This window comes from Sinocyclocheilus anshuiensis, unplaced genomic scaffold (assembly GCF_001515605.1).
Source record: "Sinocyclocheilus anshuiensis isolate Anshui unplaced genomic scaffold, SAMN03320099.WGS_v1.1 scaffold846, whole genome shotgun sequence".
Taxonomy (NCBI): Eukaryota; Metazoa; Chordata; class Actinopteri; order Cypriniformes; family Cyprinidae; genus Sinocyclocheilus; species Sinocyclocheilus anshuiensis.
The window spans coordinates 676,510-700,146 of NW_015540906.1; the positions used below are offsets into that span (position 1 = coordinate 676,510).

The 23,637-nt window shown below is 38.6% G+C and overlaps 1 protein-coding gene across 1 annotated transcript in view; it reads left to right on the forward strand.

The window, feature by feature from the left end:
- LOC107689141 (glutamate receptor 3-like) overlaps nt 1–23,415 on the forward strand; it is a 140,766-nt gene extending 117,351 nt beyond the window's left edge. Inside the window, exons 13-16 of the mRNA XM_016487054.1 lie at nt 14,317–14,564; nt 15,345–15,459; nt 20,873–21,120; nt 22,490–23,415. Coding sequence (XP_016342540.1) covers nt 14,317–14,564; nt 15,345–15,459; nt 20,873–21,118 — 609 coding nt within the window. The 3' untranslated portion in view covers nt 21,119–21,120; nt 22,490–23,415. The remainder of the gene's footprint in view (nt 1–14,316; nt 14,565–15,344; nt 15,460–20,872; nt 21,121–22,489) is intronic.
- The last annotated feature ends 222 nt before the right edge of the window (nt 23,416–23,637 follow it).

Genomic DNA, 23,637 nt, shown 5'->3' on the forward strand with positions numbered 1-23,637 from the left:
GCTGTCCCTGCGTGATGGTCCTTGGCAAAAAAAAAAAAGACATTCTGTCGGCCCCTTATGTGCGTCGGCCCACCGGGAAAATGCCCGGTATGCCCGATTACCAATCCAGCCCTGATTGCGGGTCAGTATCTACTTCATCCAACACTCATTTGGATCTTGTTACTGTTTTATGCTGTGAGAAACCACTTCAAACAAATCAGCGAGAGTGAACAAATTTCTACATAAAACATAATTGTTGAAATATTGCCAGAGAAATGTAGTGTTTGCCAGTGGTACTTTCCAAATTAAGTACTACTAAAAGCAACATGATTGTAGCAATGCTACAGCTCAACACTGCTGTTTATCTCTGTGCAGCTGCTCTACTGGCCAAACAAGCCATTATCACACTTTTAAGAGCTCAAAAACTCTTAGTATTTACACTTCTTAGTATTATATTAAAGGGGTCATCGGATGCAAAATTTACTTTTCAAGTTGTTTGAACATAAATGTATGTTGCTGTCATCAGTCCGCCATTGTGTTGACTCTGCTGCAGGGGAAGACAAGATGTCTCCGATTAAGCGATTGAGGTGCTTTATTGTTGGATGTAATAATGAATATAGCAATCGTCATTTACTCCCGACAATGAATCTTTGCAAATCACCTTTCCTAATAATGTGCTAATTATCAAGTTTCCCGATGAATGTGGCTAAGGTGAACAGCCTCACTGAGAGCAGCTCGGAAGAGAGGGGCGGGGCCAGCAGAGCTCATTAACATTTAAAGCAACATGGACTATAATGGCTTGATAAAAACAGAGCTGATTTTGACAGGTTTAAAATGGTGTTTTTTACACTAACATTGAGAAATTTTAACCAAAGTATGTTATAGACTTTTAATTAAGACCCTAAAGAATCATATCAACTTGTGCAAAATGAGCATCCGATGACCCCTTTAATGAATAAAATATTTGACATTTTTATGATAATTGCAAAGGAGACGAACTTTTGAATGGCCAACAAATGGAGAAGCTGCATGAGAGGCAATAAAATACCAACTTGTATAGCTTTTCACAAAAATTACGATTACAGGAGCAGATTGATAAAGACTTATTTTTGCATGGTGCCTTGCACAATACAATGTCATGACCTCAAAATAATTTTACCATAATGCATGATTTGTAAAATAATACACCTTGACTTTTGCATTGCTAATCTGTTTCATATGTATGGCATTTCTGCAGCAAGTAAACTTGCTCGGTAGCGCACCTGGTGCAGAACTGCACTTCTATGTATAAAGGAGCTTAAAGAGTTGTAGAAACAATCTAAAGTGACATGGCTGCTTCGGGAAATGCGCTTCTTTCTCACTTTTGCTTCTTTCTCACTTTTGTTACTTTCTAACTTAACATTTTTCTGTTTTGGATGAAACTGAAAGCAGTTTTACTACTACATACTGGACATTTTCTTGTGAAAGGAACTGAACAGAACTAACACTGAACTGACCTCAGTTGAACAATTAAACTTGTTTTTTAGAGCAGATATGACCATTGCTTGCATGGGGAAGTCTAATGGTTAGAGAGTCGGACTCGTAACCCAAGGTTGCGGGTTCGAGTCTCATACCGGCAGGGATTGTAGGTGGGGGGAGTGAATGTACAGCGCTCTCTCCCACCTTCAATACCATCATACCACGACTGAGGTGCCCTTGAGCAAGGCACCGAACCCCCAACTGCTCCCCGGGTGCTGCAGCAAAAAATGGCTGCCCACTGTGTGTTCACGGTGTGAGTTCACTGCTGTGTGTGTGCACTTTGGATGGGATAAATGCAGAGCACTAATTCCGAGTATGGGTCACCATACTTGGCCACATGTCACGTCACTTCATCTTTGAATATTTTTGCCCTGTTTATTCAAGTGTTTTGAAACAATCTGTACAGTGTTTGCTATATAAATAAAGATGACTTGACTTGACACAGACATGTTTTTCCAGTGAATCTGGGTTGTAAAATCACCTTGATAACTGTAAAATGCTCAGAAAAATGGTGAATGCCATTTGTTATTTGATTAGCTGAGTTTCATCCATATTCCATTTTGGATGCTGGTGCTTTGATTTCTAAGTTTCTTTACTAGTGTAGCTTGCAGTACTTCTTTAGCCAATCACCTTCAGCAGTTAAGCCTGGATCAGCATGGGAATTCATTACAGCAGGGAGGAGCTTGTTGTTGGAGAACAACAAGAGCTGCAATCGCTCCTTTCCCACACCTACTTGTTAGGGAAAATCCTCTATTTTAGTTGAAGCAGTCAGTCAGGTCTGCGCTATGCAGCCCTTTTTGATGAAGCAGTCATTAAGTCAATGGAGATTGCTGTAGGTGCTGTGAACAACCTCGAGTTAGCCTGAGCTGTCAGAGTGAAGGGAGGCAAAGGCAGACAGGCGTCTCTGTAGCCTAATCAAATCCCGCATATGGCCATAGAGGTCAGCTCAAAAACCGTAATTAGTTGCTTTACCTAGGTTTGCAAATTGTGCGAAATGAAAAGCAGCCCAGAGGGTCAAATAGTGCACTTGAAAGATATTTAGTATAAAGTAAGCAATACATCCATGAGTACATCGAGACTGACATTGCAATTAGGGCTGAAATTAGCTATCTGCATCTTTCTGTAATACTTAAAAAGTGTTCGCTCTACACACACATCCATTAAGAGGTATGTTTAATGCCCTGTCAGCTGCAGGTTTGCATGGCGGCATGCGTTTGATGTCATTAAAGGTTTGCAAGTCGACAACCGAGGGGTTTGGGGATCTCAGATATTCCATATAATGAGTGTCCTAGTTACACTCTACAGCTTTCAGATTTCCAATGACATGTGTGAACTGCTATTTCAAGGGACTTTTAATTAAAAGCACAGAGGTTTGACTGGGGGGAAAAAATCCTGATTAATGGAGATTCAAGCTCTATTTTAGACCTGTTTTCAGGAAACACATTCCAGTTTAATTAGAGCCATACGGCGGAGAACAGCTGGATGTTTCAAATCATCCACAACATGGAGCGAGACATATGTCATCATCTTTGACACAAACCCCAAGTTTATTCAAATTTCCTTCCCAAATATGCATATATTTACTTAATTTATTTGCTTGGTTTACTTAACATTTAGAAATCAATATTTCAAAGTTGTTAGTCTATAATGTATTTTTGTGTTTTTGGCTTTGTACTCAGAGAACCAACTGCACATTGTGTCAGTATTAACAAATGTAATGAAATATATTATAAATCCTAGGAATGTAAAATCTATTGATGCAATGCAGTGCATCATTCGGACAATATTTTGAATTGTTTGTGGAATTAGATTTATTATGATATGTACTACATATACACAGAATTTCGGTAACACTTTATTTTAAGCACCATTAACTAGTTTCTTATTAAAATGCATATTACTAGCATATTAACCGTTTCTACATCACATATTAATGCCTTATTCTGCATGACCATATTTTAGATTCCTTAATCCTACCTCATTCAAAATAGTCAGTTAATATTGAAAATTAGTCCTTAAAATAGTGCTACCATATAAAAAAATAATAATAAAATAAATGCAATTCTTCACCTGTGATAATATGTATAATTTGATATGTTCATGTGATATATAATCTCTCCTAGTACATTTGAATCTATTAAATGATGTGTTTGTTGCCTTTAACAGGTTTATACAGGTTTATCTTATGGAAAAAAGGACAGTCCAGTCAGATTTAACAGAGAACTGTCTCCTTGAAGAGATGAAATATTGCATTTATTAAAAAGGAGATATGGTGCATGAAATCTTTTTTTTTTTAACTATCACTGTGCCTCTGGCCCTGAGGAATCTGTAATGATTGAGAGAGTCTGCTCAGGTTATTCCTGCACTGAGCAATCAGCTGGGTGATGTTGTTAAAGTGCTATTCTTCACTGACAGGTTTTAGAGCAAAGGAGAGTTTGTTCAAATCTCAAACAGCGAAGTGTCATTCAATTTCTCCTACTGACAATGAAGATGATTTGTCTGACATTGATGTATATTTGTTCTCCTCTGAAACTCAAACAGATTTATTGAAAGAGTGCAGATGGTGGATAACATGTAATCCTTGATCAATATCTTCTCAAGGTGCTCACATCTGTTTCTCACATAAAGAACAGCAGCTGATGCCTGCGGTTCACCGCATTAAACAGTGCAGGCGTTCATATGCACACAACTCCAGCTTTTGTTGACTACAGTAGTTTTATACTTGTGTAATACAGGTGTAATACTACTACTGTTCCACTCTGGTTTCATCTGTTGAACAAACTGTGTGAAAGAGGTGATTCTTTGTCACACGCTATTAATTTAGGTATTTAGATCATTGATTTCCCAAGGGCACACCGATGAAGAAGTACACTGGCACCATTGCATTACTGTTGAGAGAAACAAAAACTTGGTAGCACTTTATAATAAGTATACAGTTTATCAGTTGTAGTTGTTAACATATTAAAGTAGTTCGCTTCCAGAATTAAAATTTCCTGATGATTTACTCACCCCCATGTCATCCAAGATGTTCATGTCTTTCTTTCTTCAGTTGAAAAGAAATCATACCGAGATTGAAGTGGACTTCAATGGTGCTCAACGGGTTGAAGGTCCAAACTGCAGTTTCAATGCAACTTCAAAGGGCTCTACACGTTCCCAGCCGAGGAATAAGGGTCTTATCTAATGAAACAAACGGTCATTATCTAAGAAAAATAAAAATTTATATACTTTTTAACCACAAATGCTCACTAGCTCTTGCACTGGCTTGACCTCAAGCATTACGTAATCACGCACACGTGACATTGACGGAAGTATCGATCCAGTGTTTACAAAGCGAACGAGCAAAGAAAGTCTAACACTCTTTACAAAAAAAAAAAAGAGTTTTTCGCCTAACCACTTGTGACCTTTCCAACGTGATTACGCAATGCGTGAAGACGTGCATGCGCTTCGCAGAGCTAGTGTAAGATGAGCATTTGTGGTTATATATACAGTATATATATATATATATTTTTTTTTTTTTTTTTTTATTAGAATAATAACTGTCTCGTTTCACTAGACAAGACTCTTATTCCTCGGCTGGGATCCTGTGGAGCTCTTTGAAGCTGCATTGAAACGGCAATTCGGACCTTCAACCTGTAGGCCTCCGTTGAAGTCCACTGTAAGGAGAAAAATCCTGGAATGTTTTCCTCAAAAAAATTGATTTCTTTTCTACTGAAGAAAGAAAGACATGAACATCTTGGATGACATGGGGGTGAGTAAATGATCAGGAAATGTTTATTCTGGAAGTGAGCTGCTCCTTTAATAGACTATATACAAATAGTGAGATCTTCATTGATTACTTGTAATTAATACATTATTGTTGTTTAATTAATTTAATTAATTTAATATTGCCATGAATTAAAGGGTTAGTTCACCCAAAAATGAAAATTCTGTCATTAATTACTCACCCTCGTGTTTTTCCAAACCCCTAAGACCTTCGTTCATCTTCGGAACACAATTTAAGATATTTTTGATGAAATCTGAGCGCTCTCTGACCCTCCCATAGACAGCACAAAAATATCTTAAATTGTGTTCCGAAGATGAACGAAGGTCTCACAGGTTCGGAACAACACGATAGTGAGTAATTAATGACATCATTTTCATTTTTGGGTGAACTAACCCTTTAAGTGCTTTAAACCTACCTTTATTAAACATTAACTGTAGTAACAGTAAGTGTTTCTAAAATATTAACAAATACATTGTTCATACATAAATGATTTGTTTTACATGCGGTCAATACATTAGTATTGCATGTTTTCGTGTCTATGCCAATGTAAGTAATTGTACATGTGGTCAAACCACACTTTATGAAAAATACATATAAATACTCATGAGATAGAACACATCAGTTAGGATACAAGGAAGAAAAAAAACAAAGGATAATAAAGAATGAGCAATAAAAAATTCTGAATTACAAGTAAACAATTAGCATTTGTGAAGAACTGTGACGTACAGTGAGAATTAATAAAGAACTCACTGTTTGTACATAACCTATTAATGTATTAACAATGTATAAACTATGATTTACAGACTAATAGTTTGCAAATGATTTATAAGTACTTTATTACTGTAAATGGCAGCAGGCAGATTCCCTGTAGCACAATGAAGGTGCTCCAGAGATCCAAGAGTTTCTTTAGGATGTGCAGTATTGCATATGATGGTGTTTTGTCAACACCATCTGTTTCTGCATCTGCCTCTGCTTATATTTTTCATTTTCACCTCTGCCTCAACTTTTTCATCGGGCATGAGTTATTTTCAGGTTGAGTCTGGTCAGAGCTGGCTTGTTCAGATTTGTTTGTGTTTGCCTGAGCTGGTGAGTCTAAAACCGCTCTAGCTGCCCGCTGGGCACATTAAAAAAATAAAGCAGTCTGTAGCCTGACCTTTCCGTGTGGTCTGTCCATTCCAGAGCGCGGTTAGTCATGCAGTGTTTCCTTTCATATACTTTAAACTTTTATGCGTGTTACAACAATTGAATGCTAAATGAATGTGGAATGTTGAAAGTCTCACAGCACACATATTATTTCTAATCCAAACCTATATATCATGCATAACTCCGCAAGCTGCATCCAACATGTTTCCCCCAAAGCATGAAAACACTTTCACAGCTGAGGAATTATGGGACACTAAACCTTATACATTATACAGAACAGTATGCCTGGCCGTGAAATTAAAAGCACCTCACACATTGAACTTTCAGGACCTCCGGGCAAAAACTCTAGGGAAGCACAGGCTGATATGTCTGACAGTTGTGAGTTATTGAATAAAATAACTCCTAGCAGATGCGTTTTTGATAGATTGTTATCTAATGCAATGACATTCACGCATACTTGTTGGAAGCGCTGTACACTGAGTAAAGCTTCCCGGTGAGTAACAACTCAAGCAGTATACTGCAGAAAAGCAACGGGCAGTGAGGAGAAATATGTTCCGTCTGGAAAGCGAATGATTCAGAAGTAAAGCTTTAGTGGAGAGTGAGATGGTGCGTCTGATATGAGGTGGATGTGAACAGCACTATAATAAGCTCTGTGGCGAGGACAGAGATACGAGGAGAGGCTGAGAGACGGGTATGATGAAAGCTGCCTGCAATGTGTGGAATATGTTTACTCAGGACATACAGCTATACTGTATATCGATTATTGCACCGATCAAAGAGCTGTATTAGAGCCAGGGGAGGATTCCGAAATCTAACATACTCTAATTATTTGTTTTCTTCAGGTTCCCTTAATAGCTGAAGAGGGAGCTAAAACATATGAAGAGTTCATTTGCAAAAACCGATAAATCTATCTGTATTTTTTTTCAGAAATCACGTTTTTTTTTTTATTGCGCATTCCAAGTAATATCAATCAAACTGCAGTTGGGTTGTTTTGATTAAGTAAAAATAACTTAAACAAATACAGGTAATTTACAAAATTAAAGTTCATTGAAAGTATGTTTTTTTTTTTTTGTTTTTTTTTACATATTAAAAGTTTGTTTTATAGCAAAAGCAGACAACTCCAACAGTCGTTTTTTGGCAAAAGCAGATAACTCCACATTTCATGTTATAGAGTTAAAAAAAACACTCGTTTAATCTTTGAATTATCTCCTCAGATGACAATGTAGATGCCTGACAAACGTTGTTGTTGTTGTGATCATAAACTTTATGGATGTGATTACACGCAATACATGTGTCACGAATCCAGTCCATGGGCTTTCATCCAATGAACACAAGAGGTCGCTCTCTCACCATATTGACACTCACTCCACATAGACTGTCACACATCACTATGGACTACATCTCCCATGCTCCACTGCACTGATTGCGCACTCACCTGCATCCAATAACTCACACTATATAACACTCACTCTGATCCTGCTCTAGTCGCCAAGTATTGTATGCGTTTCTCGCCACGTCAATGATAGCAATGCTACGGAGCCATTTCCGAGTTTTGTCTAGTTCCTAGTTCCTAGCTCTAGTCTAGTCATGTCTAGTTTTGTACCTGATTGCCTGTTTCCTGATCTCCTGACTGTCTTGGATTCTTCTTTTGCCTAGCTCTCTAGACATTGTTTGCCGATCTCAGACCCACGCTAGCCTTTGGATTACTCTTCGTCTTGCCTCTTCTATTACTATTTGCTATGTACTGACCCATGCCTGTTTCATGACAATGCCTTTAAATAAAAGCATGCAGATGGATCCGCACGTCTCACGTCTCTGTCGGCCCATAACAACATGGAGCTTTTCCCTCACCATTGTAACACGCTGCTTTAGCAAGGTTCCGTGAAAACGTTTCAGCTTTTATTTTCCTTTTTCGCCCTGAAGATATCACATGTTCATCAAGTTCGTCGAAATGATCCATCCTCGATCACTTTTAGTCAGCTTTGACGAAACTCCTCTCAGCTAGCACGTCTTTTCAAAGTGAAAGTAGCCTTGTCATACTCTTCGTCTTGCCTCTTCTATTACTATTTGCTATGTACTGACCCATGCCTGTTTCATGACAATGCCTTTAAATAAAAGCATGCAGATGGATCCGCACGTCTCACGTCTCTGTCGGCCCATAACAACATGGAGCTTTTCCCTCACCATTGTAACACGCTGCTTTAGCAAGGTTCCGTGAAAACGTTTCAGCTTTTATTTTCCTTTTTCGCCCTGAAGATATCACATGTTCATCAAGTTCGTCGAAATGATCCATCCTCGATCACTTTTAGTCAGCTTTGACGAAACTCCTCTCAGCTAGCACGTCTTTTCAAAGTGAAAGTAGCCTTGTCACCTGACCTGAATACAGCGTGCTGATTTGCTAAAATGGACTTATCGGCTTCCATTCAAAAACAGCAAGGGCGCTTGTCGGCTTCTGCAGTAAAACGTGAAATTCGTGATGCCTTGAAAGTGGACAAAACGTGTTTAGGGTTCAGATCGTGCTATATGTGGAGAATAATGCATGACAATCAGCTCATTTTTTTTAAAGTGGCGTTTATCGGTTTTTCCAAATGAACTCTTCATATATTGTCCAAAATATCTTGTTTAGATTAAAAGGATACTTCACCCAAAATGAAAACTTGCTGTTAATTTTCTCACCCTCAGACCATCCAAGATGTAGGGGACTTTTTTTCTTGAGTAGAACAGTAAAGAAATGTTTTAGCTGAAACTGTGGTCCTTCGTGATCCATAAAATGCAAGTCAGCAGCTGCCGTCACTTTGAGAGTCAAAAAAAGCATACACAGGCAACACTAAATGAATACCCGTGGCTCCTGATGATATATTGAGGTCTTATGAAGCGAAACGATCATTATTTGAACACCATTATTACCTGTTATCCAGAGCCTCAAGCAAACGATCTGGAGTGATGTCTGGTTCACAAATGAATCATTCTTCTGAACTGGTTCACCAAATCAAACTGAATTGTCTGAAACAGTTTGCAGCTCGAGCAGCACAGATTTACAAGTTACTCAATCAAAACTCACTTTTGGACGTTCATGACAGTCACTCTGACTCAAAATGAGCCAAAATAGCGGCGTATCTGATCCTATGATGAATGAACTGACTCAGTGTTTTTATTTTGGATGCGATTAATCATATGCTACTTCATATGTTCTAGACATCCACGTTTCTGAAGACTATAAGACTTCAGTGGGGAACTTTTTTCATCTCTAAAGCAGCGGTTCCTGACCACAATGCTGGATTCCCGACCACCGCAAATTTAGCTCGTCTCCTCTGTCTGACAGGACATTTGAGGTCTTGGAGTCTCTACAAATGAGCTGATGACCAGAGTCAGGTGTGTTTGATTAAAGAGACGTGCAAAATGTGCAGTGTTGAGAGGCTTGGCTTCAGGAACATGGTAGAGAACCACTGATCTAAAGAAGCATACAATTGCAATATAACCAACCCAAGAACCTTATAGAGCCGAAAGGGTTTGTGGTTCTTGAAGAATGTGATGATCCTAAAAAAGATCCTCAAACTGTTGAGCATTTTCTCACATCAGTGGCATGTGTGACAACAGACTTTAGCAGCAGATTTGTCCCGCGTGCAACAGTCAAGCACAGAGACGGCGCAGCAGCATGTGTCGTCACGCTGAGAGCTGTTTAATTCTGCTCTCTAAAAACTACCTATCTTCTCGAACGTGAGCTAACAGTCTTCAGAAGCATTGCTCCTCAACCTCTCACGGCCCCGTAGAGCAAGAGCAGCGATAAACACTTGCTTTTCCATTCGAAGCGACTCTAATGTGAAGTTTATGTGCCAGGCTGCACGTCTGTGGTGCAGAGACACTTTCATTTTGCGAGCTGAATGATATGACCCCTAGCTCGGCACAATGTAGGCTCCGGTAATGCTTGACCAAACTGAAGGGAGGAGAGAACGGTTGAGCTTTCCACTTCACGTCACTCTCGCAGTCGCCCTGTCTCTAGTCCTCTTATCTCAGTTGTTATTCACACATCTTCTATAGTTGAAGTGACATATTGAAGTAGAATGAAGACCGTTTCAGAGCAACAACTCTCTTTTGACCCAAATTGGTGTTGTAGGATTTTCTCGCCTCGAAGGAAGGTTTAAATGCTTCCCATTATAGTCGAGGTAGTAGGGTTTGGGTTTGACCATGTGACGTAAGTTTGTATCCTGTGAGGCATTTTATCATGGTACAAAACTGCTAATATGTGGGGACTTTGATGTACAGTGAACCAGGGTGATCACTGAATGATCACTATTTTTATTAGCCTTGGTATTTATATGGTCCTTCAAGGAACTCCTTGTGAAAAAGAAGTGCTCTTACTCATATTGAATGCACGCTTGTGCTTCAAATCTTATATTCAAAATATATATTTTTCGAAATAAAAGGCCACTTGAAATAAAGAGAGCAAAAATGCAAGTGTCTGAAAACATTACATTTCACACAAGTACAGTATAAAGTACATTATTTTCATAATAAGTACTCTTTAAAAAAAATATGCTGAGGTGTACTCAAGGGACATCAATGAATACAAATGGTAAATGGTAAATGTCCAAAAAAAAAAGATAAAAGATAAGTTACTATATTCAGCTTAGGTAACACCCATGGGACAGTATATACTTCTGAGTAGGAAGACAGTTTTGGGATACATCCCGGCACCTTTGACACTATTTTCAGTATACTATTATTTAAGGAGCACTAATTATCATCTTGAATACTATTAGAGTAGATGGTTGGGATGCAGCAATAGTTTTGTCATGCATTAATATGAAAATCGTCTTTTTGGCATCTTTGACTTGACTTTGAACTTGCAATGAGTGAAGTATGGTCTTCGTAAATGACCACTATTGATATCCTATTCATTTGACTAATATTAAGACAGTAAATATTGTATGTGTTATTGATAGGATCTGGATCTAAATATTGAGTGGTCAGCTATTCTCTGTCAGTAGCACCATATATAACATTTTTCGAAGTATGTTAATGTTAATGGAGTTGTTTATCGACCTTGATGCAGTAAAACAGCTATTCATGCAGTTTTACTTGATAGCATTTTAATTACGGATAGTGATGTATCCATTATTAATAGAAAGAGTAATGTGGACGCTGTGGGCTTTGTGTTTAGTTGTCATCTTGATGCAAAGTTAACAGCACTTGTAATGACAAAAACCCAGTATATTTTCATGTCATTGGAGTTCCCGGCTATGACCTGAATTTGACTCATGTTTCTTCTGAATTCTTTAGATCCCCCACCAAAATAATCAGTTTTGTACAGAACGAATACAAATAACTGAAGATGCTTGCTTACAAATGATGAAGACGGCCACCTTAGTCTTTATTATATAGTGCAGATGTGTGTTTGGGGGAATATGGGAATATCATGAGGGAATAGGCATGCAATATACAGTGCAGCAGTAAAAACAGCCTCATATTCTTCAGCTGGTATATGATCGCGCACAACAATCATTTGATATAACGACTCCCGTGATAAAACAGCCCATAATGTTACACATCCCCAATCATATTTGACAGTTACCAACAGATACAATGGGCTGGAAGCCTCCTTTGACTTTATTCAAACATAAACCAGCCCAGATGTAAGCAATGCCGCTGGACACTTTTCTTTCAGCTGCCAGGTTTAATTCTCCATTCACCAGATGTGTGTTTCCTGATGTCTTGGCACTGAACACAAGTGCTTTCTGAATAACAGCCCTGCCATAAACTTCTTTGGTTCTTTGGTGATTTTTAAGGCTCTATTATTGTGTCATTTAGCAACAATCCTATAAAGCGTCCATCTGTTCCTCTTGGTGTTCTGGAAGCAAACCGCTGTGACTTTTTTGCTGATGCAGTTGTCTATGTTGGCATATGCTGGCATTATTTATGTTCCCCTTGATGCATTAAATAATTCTTCAGTTCAGCACTGACTATTTGAAACTCTACTACTTTAAGAACAGACTCCTCTGAATGATTGCTACTAAACTACTTTTTTAAGTTATATTTTTGACTCTTTATGTCTTCATTGGATGGGACAGCACAGAGATCAGGAAAGGGGGGACGGGATCGGCAGCTGTATTGCATATCAGAGCGCTGCGCAGGAGGTTTTTGGCTCCAACTTAAACTACTTATTTAAATATAACTGACAGTTTGTTTCAGGAAAAAAAGAGTGGACTAGTAAGTGTGCATAATCAGTTATGGCTGGCAGAGAGTGTTAGTTAGTATAAATCAAATATAAAGCAAACATATGTTTCAGTCAGACTCGGAGACATTTGGTCAGTTTTAGATTCCTTGAGGTTGTTCGCATTTTTTTTTTTCTTTTGCTGTATGTAGGATATTGACACCTACCTGTTTTGACAGTAGTAAACTATAGTCAAATACCCACTCATTAAACTTTGACAGCTGGGGCGCCGGCTAAAGACAGCCATTTTTAACGCATTATCAAGCCATTTTAATAGGTTTAACATTACATTAACAGCTAGAAAAATAAGCTAATTTGACTAGAAATGCCAGAGACTGGAAATATAAAACAGTATTGTGGTATGAGTCAGATGAGACTTCGGCATTCAGGAAGGGTGGATAGCATGCATTGTGAATGCAAAGCATTTTGGTTTTGCTTTTTCACATTCACACAATTGCAAATTTAATTTGATATAGGTTAGCATGCAAGACTAATGACATGCACATACACTGGTTCGCAGTTAATGGACCTACGAAACATCTTCCTGTTGCTGACAGACAGAAACAACTGAATGTGATCAACAATGTTGTGGGTAACGCATTACAAGTAACACGAGTTACATAATCAGATTTTTCTTAACGAAGTAACGCAAGTTACTTTGTTTTCCCATTTATTCACTGACACCTCTCCTTTCCCCCCATGTATTAATTTCACTTTTGGTGTGAAAGGGCCTTTACAGTTGCCAAAAATATAACTTTGTGGTTTATTGTAATTCAAAAAATAAATAAGCAAGCCCAGCCCAGGTGACAAAAAAGTAATGCAAAAGTAACATAATGCATTACTTTCCATAAAAAGTAACTAAAAGAAACACAATTAGTTACTTTTTTTTATTATTATTAAGTAGTGCAATATTGTAATGCATTACTTTTAAAAGTAATGCATTACAATATTGCACTACTTAATAATAATAAAAAAAAGTAACTAATTGTGTTTCTCGAATGTTATTTGATTCACAATGATGCTTCTGATCAGTTCTCTCTTCTTTAAATGTTTGTCTTCTTTTCCAGATTTTTATCATTTCGAGACTTATCAGTGGCTAATTTAATCAATCATTTCACATTTGTGTGTGTGTGTGTGTGTGTGTGTGTGCGTCTGCCTCCCTTCCCGTCTCTCTGCTGTCTTTTTTGTCCTTCGATCTTTCTGTCCTTCCTGACTGTTGTGTTGTCACTTTTAATTTAACAGTTCAACGGTTTTTCAATTTAGCTTGTAAAAGCTGCGCTGTCACTTGTGACGAATGTTAATTGCATGATGTTTGTTGTTGTTAAGAAACACAATTAGTTACTTTTTTTTATTATTATTAAGTAGTGCAATATTGTAATGCATTACTTTTAAAAGTAATGCATGATGCTTGTCGTATCCATGAAGCACTCGGAGAATGGCGTCATGGATTCTAGCTAGTTAAAAGTAACTTTCCCAACCCTGGTGACTAAAACATTGGACAGTGGTAGAACTAATCTACTACTCGGTGTATCACATACTCTGCAATCTTATTGTGAACTAAATACATGAGGTCTGTAATTCTGCATGATTTCGGTGTTTATTATCTATTATTAAGTTACATAAGACATGATGTGTAAATGCAATCTTTGTGCACTTCATGAATAATGGCCATATGTCTGTTTTTCTTGTCTCCTTTGCACAGCGTTCAAAAATAGCAGTGTACGAAAAAATGTGGTCGTACATGAAATCGGCCGAGCCCTCCGTCTTCGCCAAGACCACGCCCGATGGGGTGGCACGGGTACGAAAGTCGAAGGGCAAATTCGCCTTTCTTCTCGAATCAACCATGAACGAATACATTGAGCAGAGGAAGCCCTGCGACACCATGAAAGTGGGCGGCAATCTGGACTCTAAGGGCTATGGTGTGGCGACCCCCAAAGGCTCAGCATTAAGGTGGGTGGAATAATATAACAATATTCTCCATGTTGTTATAGTATTCCACCTACCCTGATGTCCTGTGTTGTCATTTCCTCCTCCCCTCCCTACCTCCCTCCCTCCCTCCCCCAATCCCCCTATTATGACAAAGAGGTAACGGTATAATGCATTATGAATGTTATTTGATTCACAATGATGCTTCTGATCAATTCTCTCTTCTTTAAATGTTTGTCTTCTTTTCCAGATTTTTATCATTTCGAGACTTATCAGTGGCTAATTTAATCAATCATTTCACATTTGTGTGTGTGTGTGTGTGTGTGTGTGTGCGTCTGCCTCCCTTCCCGTCTCTCTGCTGTCTTTTTTGTCCTTCGATCTTTCTGTCCTTCCTGACTGTTGTGTTGTCACTTTTAATTTAACAGTTCAACGGTTTTTCAATTTAGCTTGTAAAAGCTGCGCTGTCACTTGTGACGAATGTTAATTGCATGATGTTTGTTGTTGTTACTTTTCTTCTCAATGACAATGTCCCCATCCCGCACACTTCAGTTTGAAACAGCGTAACCCTCCATGCCACCTTGAATATTTAACACTTTCTTTGCTCTGAGCGTCTCTTAGCTTCATAGTCGTGAAATTCTTAACCAAATTGTGCTCTTTCAACCATTCTGATTACTGCTATAATTGACTCTCGGTAGTAGTAGCTCACCGTATTCAGTAACGTTACCATTACTACTACTATGCTAATGCAGTAGATTGCTCACAGACCTGTGCATTTTCTTACAAGTTATGTTTTATTGTTTCAAGAAATGCTGTTAACCTGGCAGTTTTAAAACTGAATGAGCAAGGCCTGTTGGACAAATTGAAAAACAAATGGTGGTACGACAAGGGAGAGTGCGGCAGCGGGGGAGGGGACTCCAAGGTCAGCCACCTGGCAGTTTTAAAACTGAATGAGCAAGGCCTGTTGGACAAATTGAAAAACAAATGGTGGTACGACAAGGGAGAGTGCGGCAGCGGGGGAGGTGACTCCAAGGTCAGCCTCAATGTCACCGAAATCGGGTACCATAGTACAGAGTAATCGGCAAGCCTGTTATCCCTGAACCGAGCCAAAAAAAAACAACCAACAAAAAAAAAACATGCATCCTTTCAGTCACCCCACTTTATCTGAGAGCTAAACCAGAACCCTGACTTGGCTAACGGAGGAGAGAAAATGACCAGTATGATTTTGTCCTACTGAGGAGAAGTCACTTTTTTTTTCGCACTTCACTTTAGTGTAGTGTTCACACACAGATGTTAGTGATGCTGTTTGGTTAGCAGCTGGAGCTGCGCTAGTTCATTAGCGATATTAGCACTGAGACTGGTGAACTGTTCGTCTTTTAGGAATCGGAGAAAACATCTGCCTGGCAGACAGTAAAGAGAGACTTGAGATTGCCTTCTCGCTTTGCTTCTGCTAGGCAGCTGACCTAGTCTTCTTAGTTAGTTTGCTTTTTCTCAGATAGAATAGCAACAACTTTTCACCATTTATTCCAGAAGTTAAAGGGGAAGCGTGTGAAGTCCCAGTGAGCAGTTCAGAGTTCAGAGCAGTGTTTTAAGTGAAGTATGAGAGGACAAATCATTGTAACATCCAAAAACTTGTTTAATGTCTGACAGGACTAATAGACAGCGTAGATCAGGACTGGTAAAACACTGACACAAACAGTGTGATCTTGAGTGGCTAAGAATAGTGCACATACATGAGCATTCCCATCTCCACACCAATCTGAGCACAGGATCAGAAGTCCATCACTTCGTTTGATCCTGGCTAGTTGTCCTCCCTTCTCGAGGCCGATGTTAACCCACACAGCAGGGTATATGTGGGACGTGTTGGGCCCGGTCCAGCCCTTATTTTGTACTCATGCGGAGGTGAAGATTAACTGATGTGCTACCCTTAGACTTTCCAGGTCAATTCACAGCATACAGAAGGGCAAAATCACTTTTATATGGAACTGTTCGTGTTGTTTGTTTTGAGAATAATAGTCAAAATGGGGACACACATGATGGGGCTAACAGTGCTTTTTCATGTGTGTCCCAGACTTAAAAGTGTACAGCGTTAAAAGCCTCATTTTCAGGACCTTAAAATTTGCCAAAGTAGAGCACGGATGTAGTTTGTATAATAAATGCAATATAGAGCATACATTTTTCTCGACATGTGAAAGGATTTATGAAACCACTAAAAGCATTTCAATTTAATTCACATTTCTTGCACTCCACCATAATACTTCAGTCTACATTTGCATAACATTTAGGATTGTAAATGCTAGCTTTTTCTCCACTTAAAATATACTAGATTTTGTTAGTGCTAGAATAGGTTGTTTAATCTCATTTTTGGGGAAGATTTTTCATTTGATTTAAAGTCAACATGAAATGGCATTCCGTAATGTGGGTGAAATTTTGTTAGGATTGTTGTTGGATGATCAATTAGAAAACATTGATGGAAGGTATTTTTTTTTAGCAATTTTTGCTATTATAGCTTTTTTTAATTAACTAGAATTAGATTACTGCACTGACTAATGCATACTAAGATTATAGAAATTCTACATTACCCAGAACAGAAAATGACAACCCAGGCTTATTGAAAAAACATGCTTGCAAAAATGTACCAACTGTATACATACAATTCACTGCGGTTTCCAGCTGAAATGAACACTAGCAATACTAGTTATGGCAAGTTAAGTTATGACATCGAAAAAAAAGTGCACGAGTCATAAACTAATTCAGTATCCGTTAAGACTATCGGTTAGGTTTAGGTTCAGGTTTAGTGTAGGTGCTTCATTAATCATAAACGCGATAGAACTTTAACCTTTTAGCGCCATTCAGCAGACATTTCATTTCTGATACGTACATCAGCCGTAGTTTTTTGTAAAACGTTGCCAGACTCATGCTCATCTGTTTTTGGATAAAACTGAACATGTTTTAAAGTGTCGCGAAACTGCAAGAAGCAACGTAATCATAAAAGGTTGCCATAAGCATATTTTTCCAATGAGCCTGGGTTTGAAAAAGGCATAAAAATGCCCACATAGCTAGTATAGCCTTGGTGACATCAATCAAAAGCAAAAACTGTTTCTGAGGAGGAGCAAGTCATTATATTTTGATCAAAGATTATCTTTTTTTTTTTTTTGAATACCATGCACTAATGAACCACAAATGTGTATTCAGCCAGAACATAAGCCCAGTTTTGATTTCATGTTGACTTTAATTGTAATTTTTTTTCCATAGTTTCCTATTTCCTGAAAATGGGGCCTCACTAATAAGTAACATCTGTACTAGTTGTTAGGGAGCCGGTTTTTCAGTACAAACAAAAGCATTGTGCCCCCTGCCTGTGGATGAAGGTGAAAGGTTATGTGAGCTTTCATAATCACCTTCTTTGTTCCAGCTCTCTGTTTTTGCAGTTTGCAGTGATTTGAAGCCCCCATTAGTCGACACGCAGTGGATGGGCTAGCTCTAATGATCTAATGCAGCGAGGCTACAGTGGCGCGCCTGGACCCAGCCGCACAGCCAGCTGTGGAAAAACACAACAAAAGGAGAGAAAAACAGGAGAGACATCCACATTAAGCCACCTGCAACAAACAGACATCATGAGTCACACAACCCGTTCTCCTCTCGGCCCCTGGCAGCCCGCTGCCATCCTCGCTGCTGATAGGTTTCCCACTCCAGTCGCTCCAAACACTCCGAGGATAATTACATTGTTAATCAATGTCTCTCCCCAAGCTAAAAGAAATGTTAGGACCACATAGCTAAATCAGCAGCAGCCATGAGAAATGTAAAGAACATTTAAGCGACTAATTATGTCTAGACGAGTGATGGCACGGCTTTCGATTATAGTAAAAACAAAACAAAATTCAATTTTAGAGGTTTCGTTACATTTTAGAAAAATGGCGTTCTCTGGCAACAGACTTAAAGTCAACATGGAATGATAATCGCAACCCATTTGGCTTGCAGCTAAATGTGACATTCTTCAAGAAAAAAAGTGGGACTTTATTTCAGTTAACAAGAACTGATTGCATATATCATGGAAAAAATAGTGCATGATTTACTTTGAGACAGAAGTTGCTAGTAAATTTCACAAGTAATTACAAGGAAACAGCAGTCAGCGGTGTAATTTTGAAGTAAACAGTCTAAAATATTATTTTTCATAGCATTTTTTTTCCTGTAAAACATACTCCAGTCATCAAGTTACTGCATTATGATGAACGATTACAAAGGCAAATATATTTTTCTTTGGCGTATTGTGCAGTATTGCTTCTTTTGGAGAGTCTTGAGCAATAAGACATGCATGTATATCATGAAAATATATTGATTTGATTTCATGTTGACTTTAATGAATAGCATTGCGTTAACTGTATATAATTAAAGAGTATTACACCAAATGGCCACCACATCAATCATTGATCACAATATAGTCACTGTTTCATTAGCCGCTAATGCTAATGTTGTTTACAGTACCCGCAGCTACCGATTAGCGACACTAGCCTTTGACGTAGCGCGACTAGGCACCGGTTCTGTTAACTCCAGCACCCAGGTAACACAGTGTTGTACTTTGCAAATGCTTTGACTCATGTGTGTACGGTCTTGTTTACTTTTGTAAGTGTGTTTGCCTGTTTGGTTTCTTTGTACTCTCCGCCTGTAATCCGTTCACAGAGTCCTAACGCCAGCTCTCCTCAGCCTGAGCAAAATACTACTGGTAATTTCCGTTGGTCTGTCAGTCAGTCGAGGGTTCTAGTGGAGATCCACATTCTCAGATGCTCAAATTAACCAAGACACTTCTCTGCTTTTATAGCCACGCAGAAACCTGCCCGTTCTTCTCTTAACAGTGTATGCCGATTACTCAAAGCGATACGGGTAGGTCCTGGCACACTAGCTTAGCCCTGGTGAATGGAAGGTACTAGTCAGAATGCCTGCCACATGTGTGTTGATAATGGCCAGGAGCCCTGCTTTATCGCTTTGTAAAGTATGAAGTAGTTAAGACTTGAATAACATAAAATAACATAATATAATGTTATTTATGTTATTTCCCACGTGAAGAACTCCTGTAAACCTTGCAGTATTGAAACTCAGTGAACAAGGCATCTTAGCCAAGCTGAAAAACAAATGGTGGTACGATAAGGGTGAATGTGGAACCAAGGACTCGGGAAGTAAGGTCAGTCGCTGCAGGTCTTTTGTACTGATTCCAAAAAGTGCATTTTGACATATTGTTCATATGCAAGGAACAAACCAATAGTCAATATCTTGATTTAACTCATGTATTATAGTAGAATTAATGACTTGCGGCCACACATAAGGAAACCATAATGACGCGTGGCCTAGCATTTTGCACGATTCCCCATCATTTCCAATGCTCAGCTAAGGGGTGCTTATGAGACATATCTTTCTGTTGTTGTTTATTCTAGTAGTTCTTCCAGTGAATGCCCTCAAATAAAGCCGTAATGATAAATCAAATGGGGAATTAGTTAAAAGTGCAAATTGATCAAGAGATTAGATTCATTTTTGTATACCAATTGTCTTTCTTGCTTATTTTCACTTGACTCGATAACCATTATGCTGCAGTTCTTACTCACCAAACTTCGAATTTAAAATTTGATGTATTAGTGTTGTTACTTATTTGTCTTTTACGCAATAAAAAGGCCCGTTCATTTATTGAACTCCTGTGGCGTTAACCGCAAAAGCATTTCTCATCGTGACAAACAGTTTCAGCACAAGTTTCATTAGATGAGCAAAGTTGACTAATCTTGTTTATAACGCAAAGGCGACAGTTAATTTGTAGCAATAGACAGCTGAAGAGTAAAAATGCAGCAGTTAAACGGCGGCTGTGTAAAACGAGCTCCATAAGCGGCAAATAGTGTAATACTAATGGACAAATTTTTAATGGACAAGTTTGGGGGGTAAACTGCAGCAGAATGGTTCTTAATTTCAGTACTCTGGTGTAGAAAATATGTCAAAATATGAATTTGAAGGTTAAAGGATGGAAAGGCAGTTGTTTAAAGTAAGGTTATTAAGTCAGAGGTCTGACCTGTACGTAACTGACCAGCTTCCTCAGATACATGAAGAAGCCAATGAGAAGAGCAGGTTAGAGAAACCATCTACATTCACCAGTTATGGTCCTAATTGACTCATAGACTTTAGACATAGATGGATATTTTCTCTCCATTGGAATCTAGATTCCTCTGGTAGCAGTAGAAATGTCATTTATAGCCAGTAGTCCTGCTTGATAGAACATGTGAGGAGTTGTATAGGATAGTGTGTTTTGTGTCAGGATTGCCACTGTAAGATATGCTAACTATGTCCCTCGCTTCTCTTAGGACAAGACAAGTGCACTGAGCCTGAGCAATGTTGCTGGTGTCTTCTATATTCTGGTTGGTGGACTAGGGCTGGCCATGATGGTGGCTTTGATAGAGTTCTGTTACAAGTCACGTGCAGAAGCCAAACGGTTGAAACTCGAAAAGAACGTCCAAAACTATAAGCCAGCCCCGCCAGCCAACACCCAAAACTTTCCCACGTACCGAGAAGGCTACAACGTGTACGGAACAGAGAGCGTTAAGATCTAACGGTAATGTCTCTACAGTGACTCTGTCTGTGTGTGTGCGTCAAAGCCGGAGATTGTGCTTGTCATTAATTCCAGATAATCGAATCAATGGAGAAGCGTTCCGGCTGATTTTTCCCAACGCTGGCTTGTTTTCAAACGGTTGCATCAGTCAGACTGTGCTACGAAACGCATTCTGTTAATATTTGTACTCTGGCAGAAAATAGTCTGAGATATCCATGATACATGCGTATCATTTGGCCCTGAGAAAATATTTGGGAAAAACCAAATCAATACAGCAGAAATGGGACAGGAACAGACCCGTTATTGTTATCACCTAAAGTATTGAATTATATCAAATCAGAGCACTTTTTTCCTTCACATTCATCTCTGTGAAACAAATCTTGGTCATATTTCACTCTGAAACCAAGAGAAAATTGTATTCGGAACACAAAGCTAATTTCAGAGCTCCGAATATATTTTGCATTGTGGCATTATTTTCAGAAGCACTGAAGTAATGGAATTCATCCTGTCCAGACAAAATGATTGGTTTTGTTTTATTCATAAATCAAAAATGCTTAAAATAAAGGTGTACACCATACTAGTCAAAGTCTCTTATGCTTACAAAGGCTACATTTATTTGATCAAAATTACAATTAACTGTTTTTTTTTTATTCGAATGCATTTTAAAATGCCATTTATTCCTGTGAAGCAAAGTTGAATTTTTCTAATACTACATCCAATTTGTTGATTTGGTGCTCAATAAACACTTTTTTTATTATTACTTTTGAAAACAGTTGTACTTTGTAGAAACCATGATGCATTTTTTTTCTTCGATTAGTAGAAAGTTCAAAAGAACCGCATTTATGGAAGTTTTTTTTTTTTTTGCAGTAATGTAGAAGTCTTTATAGTCATGTTTTAACTGAGTGTATCTTTGCTGAATAAAAGTACTTCTTAAAAAAAAAATCGAACTAATCCCAGAATTTAGAACAGTATTGTATACTTTAATATTGTCACCTCAAAGTAATGAGAATTGGGTGAGGTGCTAATCTGAGAGAAGAAAAAAAACAATTTTTCTATGCACAACATGTCTTTCTTTAGATTTTGGCGTGAGATATGATCAGGATGTGCTCTTGGCAGAATTCTGTCTTGTAATATATCAAATAAATACATTATAGATTTTTCACTTACATTATTGCTGAATGTTCCTCTAAACATGTTGCATTTAAAATGTTTAACGACTTAACAGCAGCTGAACAGATCAGAGGATAAATGATAACACGAGATAGAAACAAACACTATTTTCCCACCGCGCGATACTCTCTGATGTGTGTGTGTGTGTGTGTGTGTGTGTGTGTGTGTGTGTGTGTGTGTGTGTGTGTGTGTGTGTGTGCAGAGCGGCAGTCTGGCAGCGTGGTGTGACACCTCACAGAGACGGCTGGATCTTCAGCAGGGCTCACCCCCTCTCTCCATACACATCATCTCCAGCCGACACAGCACGCTCACACAAGACCACGGCCCGGCGCAAGAATTGGAATCGATTTCTTCAGTGCCTTATGGAATATTCAGAGTATCACACTGATGCAAACTCACGGCAGAAGCATCGCATCGCTCCAATCACTCAAACCCATCATCATCATCATCATCCCTGTGAAATAAAAACTCCATGGACAGCGAGAAATAAAGCCATCACTTGCGATCTTAGCACACCGAATGAGCCGATCTGACTCGAGACGTCTTCTCTGGACTGTGTGGGACCCAGTGGTCGAGCAAACGCTCGTAATACTGTAAATTTGCTTTCACACTCGTTCAGTCGGTGTATTAATTTATCAGATCATGGATCGTTTCAATTCCAGATCAGGATCTTTGTGAGTCGGTCGGATATATGTTGCAGTATATCGTGTGCTTTTCTTTCGTCTGATCTATATTTCTCAGAAGTTCAGAAGCTATAAACCCCATTTGACCTTCAATAATGGTGAGCTTCAAAAAAAAACAAAAATCGCCACACGATTTCATTCACACACACACTTACAGACACGAACTTCCAAGATTTTGTAGTTATCACAGCATACTGTACTAGAAACTGAAGCTATAAATCAGATCACATTAATGTAGATAAACCGCAATTCACAAAAGGACATGGCTTTTACGACGTAGTATTTGATTACCTCACGGTTTTCCGAATATAATTCGCACATGAAATCAAGCTTTGAGATTTAGTTTTATTTGACGAGCATTATCAGTGTTTGGTGAATTATTTAGCAAATGAGACTAGGATTAATAACATTTACAATAGATTTATAAAAGGAGCTGACGGGAAGCTAGCACATTTACATTTCGCTGTGACATTTTTTTTGTGCTGGAGAGAAGGAAAACCAACTGTGACTCCACGGGACCGAGGCTCTGGCCCATCCCGTGACCATGGACAGATAGTTTTATAACGAAAAGCTTTTAAAAGACTACAAACGTGGAACACAAATCTGTACATTTCTAGTGAAGGATTCACAAGCGAGTGACTGAATTCCCAAATTTTCTATCTGCATG